This window comes from Hesperophylax consimilis, chromosome 8 (assembly GCF_061612785.1).
Source record: "Hesperophylax consimilis isolate HC1 chromosome 8, BYU_Hcon_1.0, whole genome shotgun sequence".
In the NCBI taxonomy this organism is placed as follows: Eukaryota; Metazoa; Arthropoda; class Insecta; order Trichoptera; family Limnephilidae; genus Hesperophylax; species Hesperophylax consimilis.
The window spans coordinates 25,032,333-25,046,726 of NC_142843.1; the positions used below are offsets into that span (position 1 = coordinate 25,032,333).

General features: G+C 32.6%; 1 protein-coding gene across 1 annotated transcript in view; it reads right to left on the reverse strand.

Moving 5' to 3' along the window:
* Positions 1–7,678: 7,678 nt before the first annotated feature.
* The window catches only part of TM4SF (Transmembrane 4 superfamily), a 51,819-nt gene continuing 45,103 nt past the window's right edge, over positions 7,679–14,394 (reverse strand). The window contains exon 5 of the mRNA XM_089634542.1: positions 7,679–11,949. Within this exon, the coding sequence (XP_089490668.1) occupies positions 11,830–11,949 (120 nt within the window). The 3' untranslated portion in view covers positions 7,679–11,829. The remainder of the gene's footprint in view (positions 11,950–14,394) is intronic.

Below are 14,394 nucleotides of genomic sequence, written 5' to 3' on the forward strand. Positions count from 1 at the left end.
AACGGTTTTACAATCGTTGCACAGGCAACGGTTGTAAAACCCGGTATAAATCATCTTAACATTGGTTATTGGGTTGTAACCTAATTCTTTTACTTATTTTTTCTCTCTCTCTATGCATGTTATGTTATAAACATGTTAATGTTCCTAATAAAATAAAATTAAATTAAAATAAATTTTGTATTTTAGAAGAAAGCAGTTTACTAGTATTGTAAACACAAGAATGATTTGTATGGTTAAGACGAACGAAAATAACTAGGGAATATTAAAAACACCATAAATAATTTAAAATTAATGAAGTTCGCAGCGGTGTAACATTATAAATCATGTATTAATTTAATTTTTCAAATATATATATTTGAATTTCGTTTGCGTGAATAAATTAATGCAAATCTTGGTACAAATTAACCCACTTCCTGACATCCGATCGAGCTGAAACTCGACAGATAAATAATCGATGACAATGCATTCTATCAACGTTTGGTGGCAATGAAATTGGATGACATTAAAATAAATGTCGTTAGCGCGATTGTCTCCAGTCATTGGGAAGAAAAGTTCAATCCTCGGACAAACCAAAAAAAAAGAATAAATATATTTAAACCAATAGATGTACTATAGTAAACGTTCTGTCTGTTCACCAGTTGAACCTTGGAAGGCATTCCGCGGCGTCGCGTTCCGCTGTAGTTTCTGCGAGTAGAAGAAGTGTGTAGAATTCGTCTTGGGATTGGTTGAGGACGTTGAGGTTAGTTTTAGTTGTTGGTGATCTCATAGTCGCTGACATCACTGCCGATCTCCGTCTCCGGCTAACTTAACTGCTTCGATCAAAACACGAGACATTCTTTACAAAGCGGCTATGTTTAGTAGCTTAATTATTCCCGCCTGTTCAAATGAATAGATCTCTAGATTCTAGTTCCTACTTTAAATATTTTTTTTGGTGTCGTAATTTTTTATTTGAGAAACATATTTTTCGATTACGCCTATCGATCGTATTCTGATTGTTAAGAATTTCTACAACACAAAAAAAGCAATATTTGCATAATGTGTACAATTGCATAATATATGCATTCGAGCAATTTTTGGCATATTATGCCAAGTTTGCAAAAATATTTAGAGCGATCGCTTTCCATAATGTGCCAAATTTGTAGAACCTAAACGTATGGGATAAACGGTGAAATCTAGGAAGAGTGGATGAGATTTCAAGCAAAAAGTGCCTAAGATAATTCTAAAAAGAAAATTATGGTTAATTTTTAAATTTCTGGTATTTATTTTGTACTCCGCCACACCATCAACTTTCAAGATGGCCACACGAGATGGAAAATTATCCGTTTTGAAAATTTGAACAAAATAACTATTATTTTAAATGCATGATTTTATAAATCCGCTAATTTTCTTACTTCATTAAGTTATATACAAATTATTGTTTGAGTGTGGTTGAATAAAGTAAATATTTACCAAATTTATAGATAATTCGATTCGAAAACAGAATGTCTAAAAAACATGAAAAAAGGACAACAATAATTGTTGTCCCTTTTGTTGTCGAAATGATTATTTCGACGGCCATTTTTTTTACTTATAGTAATGTCGTCGTAATCGTACAGAACGACTAATTTATCATTACACACACACTGATATTTGTTTTCCGTACACGAACATTTATATTACATTGTATTCAAATTGTGAATCATAACAATAATTCTACACGGCTTGCAAAAACCTACAATTCTAAGATGATTATTGCCTCGCTGAAATACAATCTTAGTAGGATTATATGAAGTGCAACGGAGTGTCTTCCATTCCGGAAATATACAAAGAATAAGAGAAAAGAAAACAAAAACAATACAAAGAAAACATAAATAATAATATTACCTACAATAAATGATTTCATACGGAATATTTTGTGAGCTCATGCATATAATGTCGAGGGTCTCCTGTCTCCAAAGGGCCATCAAGGAGAAGTGCATCCTGGCAGCATTGGAATTGTGGATTGTTTTGTTGGATTGGCGTAGGGTATGTACATACTGTATAAAAGGCTATCAATGAAGTTGGCGCAGAATCTCTTTAGGTATTTTCCGTAGCTCTATAGTACCTACTCGGCAGTTAGAAAATTTGGCGATAATTTTCTTGTAGATCACCGTTGTATCTCCTATGTATAGTGATATTTTTTTTATATTATAATAACTCTGAATAATTATTGTGATGCGTATTAAAATTACTAATTTACGAACGAGGCAAGACGGACAGGGAAAACTTTGCGGTTTCTCGAGTAGTTTTTTCTGACTCGTAATAAAAAAATGAGTAATTCGTGTAATGAATAATGTTGATTACTGATATACCGTTAATTTCATGCAAAAGATGCTTGAAATAACAATAGGATCACTTTTACTTTTTTTTTTTTTTTTTTTTTATTTATTAAAAGTATACAATACAGAATATAGTATATTATATAAAGCATCGTACTCCCAGGAGTTAATAAACTCATTGCGGGAATGATACGCATTACATGAAACATATAGTTGTATGTATTAAATGGACATATGATGGGACATACACAACATTATTATTTCAGATAGTCATTAATAAGTTGAAGTTTGAGCATGTTAGTTTGGATCTTTTTACTTTGACTTGCACATTTGATCTCGTTGGGTAGTTGATTATATTTTGTGTGAGCTATGTATTCTAGGGATCTTAGTCCATATTTTGTTGATTTGATTTTTGGTATATGAAGTTTGTTGTGATTTCTTGTGTTGTGTTGGTGTACGTCGCAATTGTAATAGAGTGTAGTGTTGGAATGTGCCGAGTGTTGAATTACTTGTAATATAGTTTTCGTTATTTCAAAAGTGGGAATGGTATTAAAAGGAAGTATTTGGGTGTTTCTGTAGATGTCTTTGACATGTGTGTCCCAAGGTAGACTGAAAATATTTCGCAGGGCTCTATTTTGGACGACTTGGATTTCTGAAATCATTTTTTTTGTAGCAAATCCCCAGATTCCGGCGAGATATATTAGATGTGAGTGAATCATAGCATGGTAAATCGATTTTAATAGAGAGGGAGGAAGTAACCCGCGAAGTCTATATAAAACACCAGTTATAGGAGTAATTTTGGATAGAACATGTTTAAATTGGTGATTCCATGTGAGTTGTGAATCAATGAAAAGGCCAAGATATTTTGTAACATCAACCCTTTCAAGGCGGTTATTATCAAGACTTATATTAAGACTTACATTTTTTTTATTTGCAAACAGTATGTAATGTGTTTTTTTTATGTTTAGGCTAAGTTTGTTTAATCGCAGCCAGTTTGCCAGGCAAGCTATATCCCTTTCCATTTCCTTTTCAAGTTCGTTTAAATCATTATTGTGATAAAGAATCACTGTGTCATCTGCATAGAGTTGTATTGTACCCTTAAGTCCCCATTTAGCAATATCATTAATGTATATTAAAAATAGCAATGGTCCAAGTACGGAGCCCTGAGGCACGCCACATTTTATCGTTCCCATGTTGCTTGTCCCTTTTCCAACAAAGGTCTGACAGTGTCGATTAGAGAGGTAGCTACACAGTAACTTCAGGGGAGTGCCTACTATGCCTAGGTGTTCTAGCTTCTTTAGTAGTATCCCATGGTCAACCGTATCGAATGCCTTTTTTAAATCTATAAATAAGCCTGCAGCATGCTTACCCTGGTCTATATGCTTTTGGAGGGCGTATACAAAATCGAAGGCAGCACATTTTGTGTTAGATTGGTTTCTGAATCCATACTGTTGGGATGCGAGTAAATTGTTTGATAAGAGATATTTAGTGAGCCTAAGCTTAATAACCTTTTCAAAAACTTTAGAGACGACAGATAGGATGGATATAGGACGATAATTAGAAGGATTTTTTTTGCAATCATCTTTGTAAATCGGAATTATTTTTGCTATCTTTAGTTGATCTGGGAAGATTCCACTATCCAGGGATTGATTAATAAGAAAAACAAGGTGGTCAGCTAATATATCTTTGCAAAAGTTCAGGTACACTGGTGTAATTCCATCTAAACCTGGAGATGCATTAGACTTTAGTTGAGAGATGATACTGAGAACTTCTGTTTTATTTGTTTTGGCCATGTATAAGGACTGGATTGCTTTTTGATCCGTGTTTATAGTGATAGAATCATCTGGATATGATGCAATTGTGGCTGCTAAGTTTTCCCCAACTGATATAAAGAAGTTGTTTTAAAAGTTGAAGCTATCTGTGTTGGGCATGTTATTTCTTCATTCTTAATGAGAAGACATTCAATTTCATCTTTCTGGGGTGTCGAGCTATTTGTTAGAATTGCATTTATTATTTTCCATGTCTGTCGCGGATTACGCAGGTTTTCTTTAAATATAGTCGTGTAGTATTTGGTTTTAGCATATCTTCTATAGTTGGTAACTTGATTTCTTGTTTTATTTCTCAGTGCTGTGAATATATCACTTTGCTGATTTTTTTTCCAGAGTTTAAACGCATTGTTGCGCTGTTTGATAAGTGCATTTAATTTTGCATCAAACCATGGAGTATTACCCCTCCGTTGGTCTCCTATGCGTAACTCAGATTTATGTTGGGATGATTTTATTGCTGTTTTGATGTATTCATTAAAATTATTATAGTTTTCATTGGCATTACTGGTGGTTTCGTGTGGAAAGTTGTGGGATTCTAAATATGTTTTTAACATGTTTTTATCGGTTTTGGTGTTGTTTGAAAAAGAATGTATTCTATTATTAGTGTGATGTTTCAAGCTGTTTTGGTAATCTAATATCAAAATGTTATGATCACTTAGGTAGGCATCTATATTTGCAGTAGTTGAGGAAATATTTTGTCTGTTTGAGATGATATGGTCTATTAGAGAAGTAGAGGTATCTGTTACTCGTGTAGGATAGGATGTGTTACATATGAAACAGTTGTATGAGTCTAGCGTGTTGATGTACTTAAGAGATGTATTATTTTTTTGAAGAATGTCAATGTTGAAGTCACCAAAGATAAGGGTATCATTTCTACAGTTATTTAAAATAGATTCAAGATACATTAAGAATTCGTTAATGTTTGAGGTAGGCTTTCTGTATATAACATAAATATTTAACGGTTTAAAATTTCTATTACGGATATTAATTCCTAAGAAAGAATTTTCACTACAATGTTTTTCGATAGTTGTAGCATTTAGTGAATGGTGTGTGTAGAGAATCACCCCTCCTCCTCTTTCATTGGTGCGAGACGCGAATGTACTTTGGTAGCCGTCGATGTTGAAGAAGCACTCCTCACCATCTTCCAACCAGGTTTCGGATATTGCAAGTACGTGTACAGTGGGTTTGATGCTCTTTAAAGTTTCTTCAATCTCGTCAATTTTATTTCTGATACTTCTCGCGTTAAGATACATTATTCGAAGGCTATTTTTTATTGGCTTATAGTCTTCAATTTTCTCATATTTGTATTCATTTATACTGGCCTGGGTCCCGGATGCTGTAGTTACAGTTGAGTTAGCCATAGTCAACTCTCTCCATTGTGCGTGACATCATTATGGCACGGTAGGGGCAGTCCCTATCGTTTGATCTGTGTTTTGGTGCCTCAATTTTGCCTTTGGCCATTTTAAAGCAGTTCCAGCAACGGAATTCTTCTTTTTGTTCCTTTTTTGAGCATTCAGATGATTTGTGTTCACCAGCACAGTGTAGACAACGATCTTTTGATTCAGTACATCTCGCGGCGGAGTGACCGTATCCCATGCATTTATAGCACTGCATGATTGGGCAGCTGTCTTCGACTCGGACTCGTTGGAAACCTATATTTATTCTTTCTTGTTTTAACATAGCTGAGTGTACTTCTTTTTTGACGATCAGAATAACGTTTCGTAGCCTATCATTTTTCCTGTTGTTTGTGAATCTTAGAATTTTAATAGCTTCCTTATCATTTCCAGTGGCTTCGTAGATAGTATCATTTTGTTGCACAATCATGTCTAATATTTCGGAATCTTGTGTTTCTTTTTCGATCCCCTTCAAGATAACATTAGGTCTAAGACGTTTGCCCTCATGAGCAACCAAGTTACCATTGGTCAGCCCTGGAATTGCTGTTAGGATCTTCTGTGCATCTGACTTTTTAGGGCAGGTAATTATGACCTTGTTATTTTTGGCCTTTGACATACCACTGACACCCACTCTGAGGTCGGCTGGCTTGATAGTATCCTTTATTGTTGAGGTGATGGATTCTGACGTCGCTTCTTGGTCTGATGACGACACTATTACGGCATGTCTGGTGCGATCTCCTCGATTCCCTACTGCCGAGGCGTAACTGAGTACGGGCTCTTTTTGAGAGTTGGCGCAGAAAGCTGACATTTCCCTACAGTGTCTTTCTTCCATCTTCAGTTGACATTCTGCATTCTGCACCTTGGTTTCAAGTAATTCGACTTCCAGAGCATGAAGTTGTTTTCCCAGTGTGGCTCCTTTCTCAATTATCTCCAGCAAAGATGAGATTATTGTGTCGCGGACTTCTTTGGTTATGTTATTTTTGAGAGGCTCGGCTGCTTTCAGTGCCAGAGTGGCAATTTGAACAATATTCATGGCTGTCTCGGACTGTTTCGTTTTCTGGAGAGAAATATATTGGGGGATTTTAACAGAAGGCAGAATCGGTTTGGTTTTGAGAGGAGGAATTTTGTCTTCGTTGATAGATGGAAGCGCTGGACTGGACTCGTGTGTTATTGGTGAGGATCTTGTAGTAGAGGAGAATGTTGTTGCGGTGGTGGTAGAAAGAGCAGAGTTGGTGTTAGTGGGGATTGACGCTTGTTTACGTCGCAGTTTCTGTGAAAATCACATCGAAGACACTTCACAGTGACTCATTTATCTCTTGTATACATAATAGATATAACGTATATTTTAATTGGGTTCTCATTGCCTCGCAAAACCCGGTCCCCCATAGTCAGCGATGTGTGAATGTGGTGCGGTGCAGACCAACGAACATGTGGTCAACGAATGCCCGCTCCATTCATTCCCGGGCGGGATTGATGAGGTCCACATGGCGACGCCTGAGGCCCTAGACTGGCTCGCAGACCTAGATGTCCCCCTCTGACCCCCGACCATACGAAAGAAGAAGAAGTTTATTAATTGTATCTCGTTTGTATTATGTTTAAGATGCGATGTCACATACACTTTATCTCTGACGGTCTTTATCTTAAATTAACTTTTGTTATTGTTTTAATTAGAATAGGGCAAATCTGTTAATATTGTCATCTCATCGAAACGCGGCTGAGGAAACTTGTGAACCGAGACACGACAAGAAAGGACTTGGTCTAGCAGTGGAATAGCTAGTAGTTAAAAATGATGATTTGTCTAAAAATGTTTAAACCTGTAAAAATTAACATTAAAAATTTCAACCCTTCTGCTATCAGTGGGTAACTATTCTAAGATGAACTCTGTTTTCGCTCAAGATGCTAGGATAGGTAGCACAATTCCTCCACACAGCATCCTCAAAGGTGACATAAACCTTAAGGGAAATTATAACACTTTTATTTAAATAATATACAATTCGTTTGATAAGAAAGATTTATTCTCAATAAAAAATACATCCAAATTAATAAGTAAGATCGTATAACTAAATAAAATAATAAAACATTATTGTGAAAAATGCATACTCTTCGGTATATAGAACGAAACTTTGGTGCGATAATTATTTTGGTTTTTTTAAACATCATTCCTTCCACTCATTTAAATCACAAAAATGAAATAACATTTAACAACAGTTAAATTCATTTACATAATTTTTTTTAAACAAGACATTTCTTTCTTAAAAATTTTTTTTTTTTACACAATATCGAACGTTAATATTTAATATTGCTTGCAATATTCGAGCTTTTTTTTAAGTGGAGAAAGGTAAAAAAAAAATGATTCACAAACTACGTTTTTCGGTATAACTTGTGCAATTTATTGCATAAAGGTGAACACAAATATGGCAGGTCTAGTATAAAATTTGTTACACATTTCAAATATATTTTTTATATATTTTAAATGGTTGGTTTTACATGATTTCTTCATAAACTTAGAGAGCAGAGCTGGTATTAAAAAAACAAGAAGCATAAGAGAGTATACATAATGTACCTAGTAAATATAAAATAATTACTATGCAAAATTCGCTTTCCTGAACCCTTTGTGTAATGATGTATAAACACCTGTAAGTATCTTATATTAAAATCTAATTTGCGGGTAAAAAATCTACCTTAAAATTTAACCTACATACACTTTACGTGAAAATACAAATGTACCCTGCCTACAAAAGTACACAAATTTTAATATTAAGAAAATTATTACATTTCGTTCTACTTTGTAAATATTAATTTGAGACGTTCATATATTTTTAGAAAAATATATTTAACACCTATTTAAGAACAATAATAATTGCGAATTTATACTGTTTTTTTTCATTTAAATTTTTGGGGATTATAGGGCAACGCACAATACATGGCAGTATAAATATCTCACGTGATCAAAGAGTAAAAATAAACATAGAAACACACATTATTATCATTTTACAATGCGTTTTCCAGACTAACTAAAAACTAAAAACAAAAAAAAACTGAAAACATATATAAATCATGGATTAAAAATAATTTGAAGATTGTAATATTTCTTCAGTTGTAGAAACATCTTTGAACACATTGATAAGTAGCTATCATTGTGGATTCTACATCATAATACAGATATAAACTCTTTTAAAAACCTTAACATTAGAATATAATATGGTTTTGTTTTTGTTTTACGCTATCTATGTGACCCAGAAGTCAAATTTCAGATCTCAAATTCGTTTGTGAAAATTCATGAAACAGCTCATTTTAGCATTAATATGTTTTTTTTATTATAGAAACAAACGGTACATGATTTACAGTGAGTGATATGTTACGATGATGTTTTGAGAACCGACCCTTGACTCCTGAGGTACGTTATATAGATATATTAATAATAAACATAACATATATATTATTTTGTTTACATAGTATAAGCACCATCACACATGTTCATAAATTAAATTTGGTTCCCAAACTTTATCATCAAATTTTATAAAAAACACATTATTATTATTGCGAGATACGAGATTTAAAATTATCATAAGAATATTTAAATGGTATAAACATATAACTTAACATGTAATGTATGACATAATTTTATATGTTTAAAAATTCGCAGTTGCCTACTTCAAACCTCTAAGATGTACAGTGAAATCATGTTAAAGAGATTGCTGGTGTAGTAGTAAATTAGTGGTATCTTACTGCGGGGTAAGAGGGGACTGAACAAATTTTAACCACTATCGGTGTGATCATTAAAAAACGAGCGCTCTTTAAAACGATTTGCCTGTAATCCCTGGTTAAATAATTAAAGCTGCCTAGTTTTACTTCATTAGTTTTAATTTAAAATATTTGTACAATTCTGGCAAGATTAAGAACATTTACGGTTGAAAAAAAACACGGTAATTATATTTTTTAATTTAAATTGGCAGTTATTAAACGTATTATAAGACATAATATTAAGAAAGATTAAAATCTAAAATATCAATTTACTTCAAATCTGAAGTGCATGTTTATAAAAAAATTAAGACTTGTTTAACTGACAATCGATTTCCGCAAAAAATATTTTCGAAATAACGCCGCATTTAGATTGAAATAAAAAAGCACCCAAGTCTGAATTAAAAGCAATTTCGTAACAATTTTTATCTCTATCGCAAGAGTAACCAGTGGAACTGTCGCATCCCGATTATTAGGAGAAGAGGGAGCAGAAAACTCACCAAAGCTAAAGTCTTTTGTAATCTCTCATCAGAGCAATTCTGAGAGAATCAACCATCCTTGGACGAGTAATATATTATATCTATACCAATAAAATATTTTCAGACGCCGATATTTTCCATTTGTCGTTAGTTCAGTTTAATAAATGCATATTGGAAACAGTTAAATCAGAGGTGCAAATATACAATTTATTATTTTATAATCTCTATAAATAAAATAAAATGTTATTTGACCACGCCCGGTGTGGAACCGGGCTAAGCTGCTCACCCCTCTCTAAATATTTGACGAGTTAACTTTTTTATGGCTCAAGCTAGAAAAAATGTCGGGTGCTTTTTTATGTTCTATCAACAAGGGATGGGATGATCTAACAACAATCTGAGAGACTGTATCTTTTAAGTTGCTATCAAAGTCCACCCAAAATCTTAAAGAATTCAGAATACGATGAAGTGTAAAATTTATAATAATAGTTTTAAATTTAGAATACTAAATAATTAATATGATATAAAGAAAAAAAAGTATTTTAATACAAACTAGCTGAAGAACATCCGGCGTTGCTCGGGGACTTATACATGGTTTGGGTTAAAGCTTTGAGGTTGTGACAACTTTTTAAGATATACAATTCCGTAGTACATTATTTTGATGTATCTCATAAGTTAAGCTAAAAAATTTTTACGACTTATTTGCAAAACATTGAATTTTCTCTATTTTCTATAAATGCAATATGCATGTATTATATACATAAACATTCCGGAAGAAATTCTCTACATGATGGTGAAAACTCTATCAAAATCCGTTTTTATTAGAGATTTACTTTCATCTGATATATGACATTGTATAGATTTTTCTGTCGTATTGTCTACGTCGTTCTTTTACAACTTTTATAAAGTTTTATTAATAAAAAAGATTATTAAACAAAAAGCGACTAGTTAAACCCATTATCACGCTCATTGAATATTTAATTTAGGTTAATTTTAGAAACATGTAGTTGCCTGTGTCCTATAAGTATATATATTATGTTGCTTGTATTGTAAAACTATTGAGAAACATTGTAAAAATTCTGTCATATAAATATATTGTAAAATAATTAATTAACAATATCACAAAATTACCACAACATTAAGAGTTTTCAAATTGCATAGCATATAATATAATAGAATTCGAAAAAAATATAAATAACCATCTCGATACTTCACGTTATATTAAGAAACACAAACTCTTTATATAGGAACAAAAAAACATTAAAACACAACCTTCATAAAAATAATTAGAATTAAAAATAATACAATAAACCTATGAAAAATATCACCTAAAATTTCGAATTTTTTTCTTTATTGGGCTTAAAAATAAAATGCCAACATTATAAAAATAAGCAAATGCATTCAATTTATTGAAAAAAGATATTGATTCATATATATTTTTTTAAATAGCTAATCTAGAGAAAAATATTGTAGAAAATTCGATTATTGTACACGAAGAAAACTTACTGATAAAAAATTTTGAAAAATTTATTAAGTATCTCAAATATTTAAATTATTCGTATTCCTGTTTAAAACGGGATTGTAGGCCATTAGCGGATGAATTGATAGATATCATGATAAACTTTAAGTAAAATACCAATGTTTTGTCACGATTTCCGAACACGTGTTCATAAAAATCGTAACATTTTTGCATTTCGTCATGATATATTATTAAGACCAAACGCAGGTGAAGGAATATTATTACTATACTATACATTATTACGAATTTACTAATATTTTATCAGGAAGCGGCTTGCAGTCCCGTTTTTAACAGGATTTCCAATAATTTAATATTAAGTTGAAAATGTAAACAAAGGCGAGAGAATTAAAAAAAAGTTTAAGCAGTGTGCTTCACATTAGATTACTGTAATATTGTCAGTATTTTGACACCTCAGGAAAAGTCTTAAAAATCAAAGTCGAAACAATACGTGATTATGAATGACACAAGTATGTCGGAAAAAATGGAATATCGCGGAATCCGATTAGTGGGGAGACAAGGAGAAATTCTCAGTGTTGCCAGAATTAAAATACTTGCGGAGTCGGTGGTGTTACAGGTTTACCCCTTGGGCGAGGCGGCCAGCAGCCCCTCTTCCACGGGGGGCGGGGGGGCGGGGCGACGCGGGGAGGCTCGTCCCAGCGCCACGACCAAGTAGAACGTGCACAGAAGGCCGGTACCCTGCAACAAGACAAAGGATTAAAAGTTGAATCTGGCAGATGTTTACGGCTTTCTTCCTCCCCTTGCTTTAAATCAAATCTCCCTCCGACGATGCAGACATATTGACCACTGCGCGAATTACTGATCAACGACTCGATCTCTGCGTGTGCAAACGCAGTCTTTGCAAATAGCGATTCTATTAAATATATCGATGTCAGGTTTCGTCAAAGAAAATTATGAGATTACTTTCGTGTTTGGAATAACTCGTTATTATATTTTGAATTTAACTAGAATTATCTGACCAAGGTTAGAAATTAAATAACCATCACGACGGAGGGGTATGCAGAGACGACATACAGCCACAAACGTCTGTTTCGGCCCACACTCATTAATTCATTCGTCGTCTGGCTATTGGCGTGATCCGGTTTAATTTGTTAAATTAATAATACTTTAGAGATAAGTAGGTCATTGTTAATTCATTAATTAATTTAATCATTGAGGGAAAAGTGGAACAGAGATCAAAGCCAGGAAAAGCAGATGTCCTGGGTTCAATTCATAAATACAACCAAAAGCTTTTCTGATTTTTCTGTTTCACATTTTTCGTTTGAGAGTTGTTAGCATTATCTTCAATAATTAAATATTACAAATTGAGGTCTTACCAAATAAGTTATTCCACCATAAAAATATTGAATTAATTAATTAATTTATAAAATAAAATAAAACATTAATTAAATATTGATAACAACTGGAACCGGGGTAAACGAAATTGAGAGTAAACTTGATCAAAAACCAAATTTTATTAATCACATTGAAATAACATCGAATAAAAAAAAGTTGGGCTTTGTATTCAGAATATGCAGTCAATATTAAAATATTCATTCCATAAAAAATATGTGTAACATATAATTAGTTTATTTATTATATAGTTTAGCATACAAATTGAGTACAACTGAACTGTGTGAATACCAAGCTATGCTATTCATTCACTCATGATAGAAAGAATTCAAAATAAATTAAGCCCCCCCGCATACCTTATTTCTACCGATTTATAATAACTTTCTCGTTAACTCTTTAAGTTTTTATTGGAACTAAAAAAAAGTTATTTTTGAAGATACTATCTATACATTTGTTATGCCGAAACGTTAATAATATGAAATTCATTCGATAGAAAAAAAAATCGAAAAGTAAGCTCCGAAAATTACTATAAACACGTTTTTTATGTTATTTAATATTTTATAGGCATGAAAATGATCACAGTGTATCTTTAAATGCAACTAAGTAAAGCATTTGTCGAGAGATTTTTGCTCTATTTCAAACGAGTCGTGTTTTATTAAATATTTTCACCATTTTCGCTTAATTATTATCATTTTTTTTATTTTAGCGCGCTCCCTCTAACATTCGTATTTACATATCTCCCTTTCAAACCATCTTTGAACGCTTACTACGGGGCCTTAAAATGTATTAACTTCAGAATAGGTGTTACAAGTGAACGCGTCAATTATGATTATCTACTGTGTCAACTAAATTTATACAAGAATAATATAATAATATTATTATTATTAATAATAAAAATGATACTGTCAGTAGATCATTGGCTTGTTACACATCATAATATTTGACTTGACAATATTGACAAAAAGGTAACTGCTCAGGTGTACATTCCGGACCCGTAATACAGCTGGTTTTCAGCAGTGTCTCTGATGACTTGTGTTGCTTATATAAAAACACAAATTCAATAATTGACAGCCCTTAACTTTATTTACATGTGATTTTCAGCAGTGCCTCTGATGACTTGTGTTGCTTATATAAAAACACAAATTCAATAATTGACAGACCTGAACTTTCTTTACATGTGATTTTCAGCAGTGCCTCTGATCACTTGTGTTGCTTATATAAAATCACTAATTCAATAATTGACAGACCTGAACATTCTTTACATGTGGTTTTCAGCAGTGCCTCTGATGACTTGTGTTGCTTATATAAAATCACAAATACAATAATTGACAGCCCTGAACTTTCTTAACATGTAGGTACCCCGCAAAACGAACATCTACGACCAAGGCATCAAATAAAATTGTTAATTTTAACTGCCTTAATAGTGGTAGATAAGCTGTTGATTTATATTGTTTGTTTACGATATGGATTTTTTTAAATGTGAAAATTGCAAAATATCGTTAAATATCTCCTAAATGCATTTAAAAACAAACAATACTTTTATCGCTATAATTGAGTCGTTTACGAGAAAAAAAAACAAGAAGTTGGGACAAAGCTATCAGTCGTGTGGCAGGAATTTAGTACCTATGGACATTTATAAAATCAGCGTTTTAATCTCCTAACCAAACAAATAATAGTATATAATAAAAAAATAATAATGCTTTCAATCTTCAATATGACGTCAAGCTTCATTAGACAAGAGGAAAAAAAATTATTGGCTATAAAAATTCTTCTGTACAAGAATGACTTCCG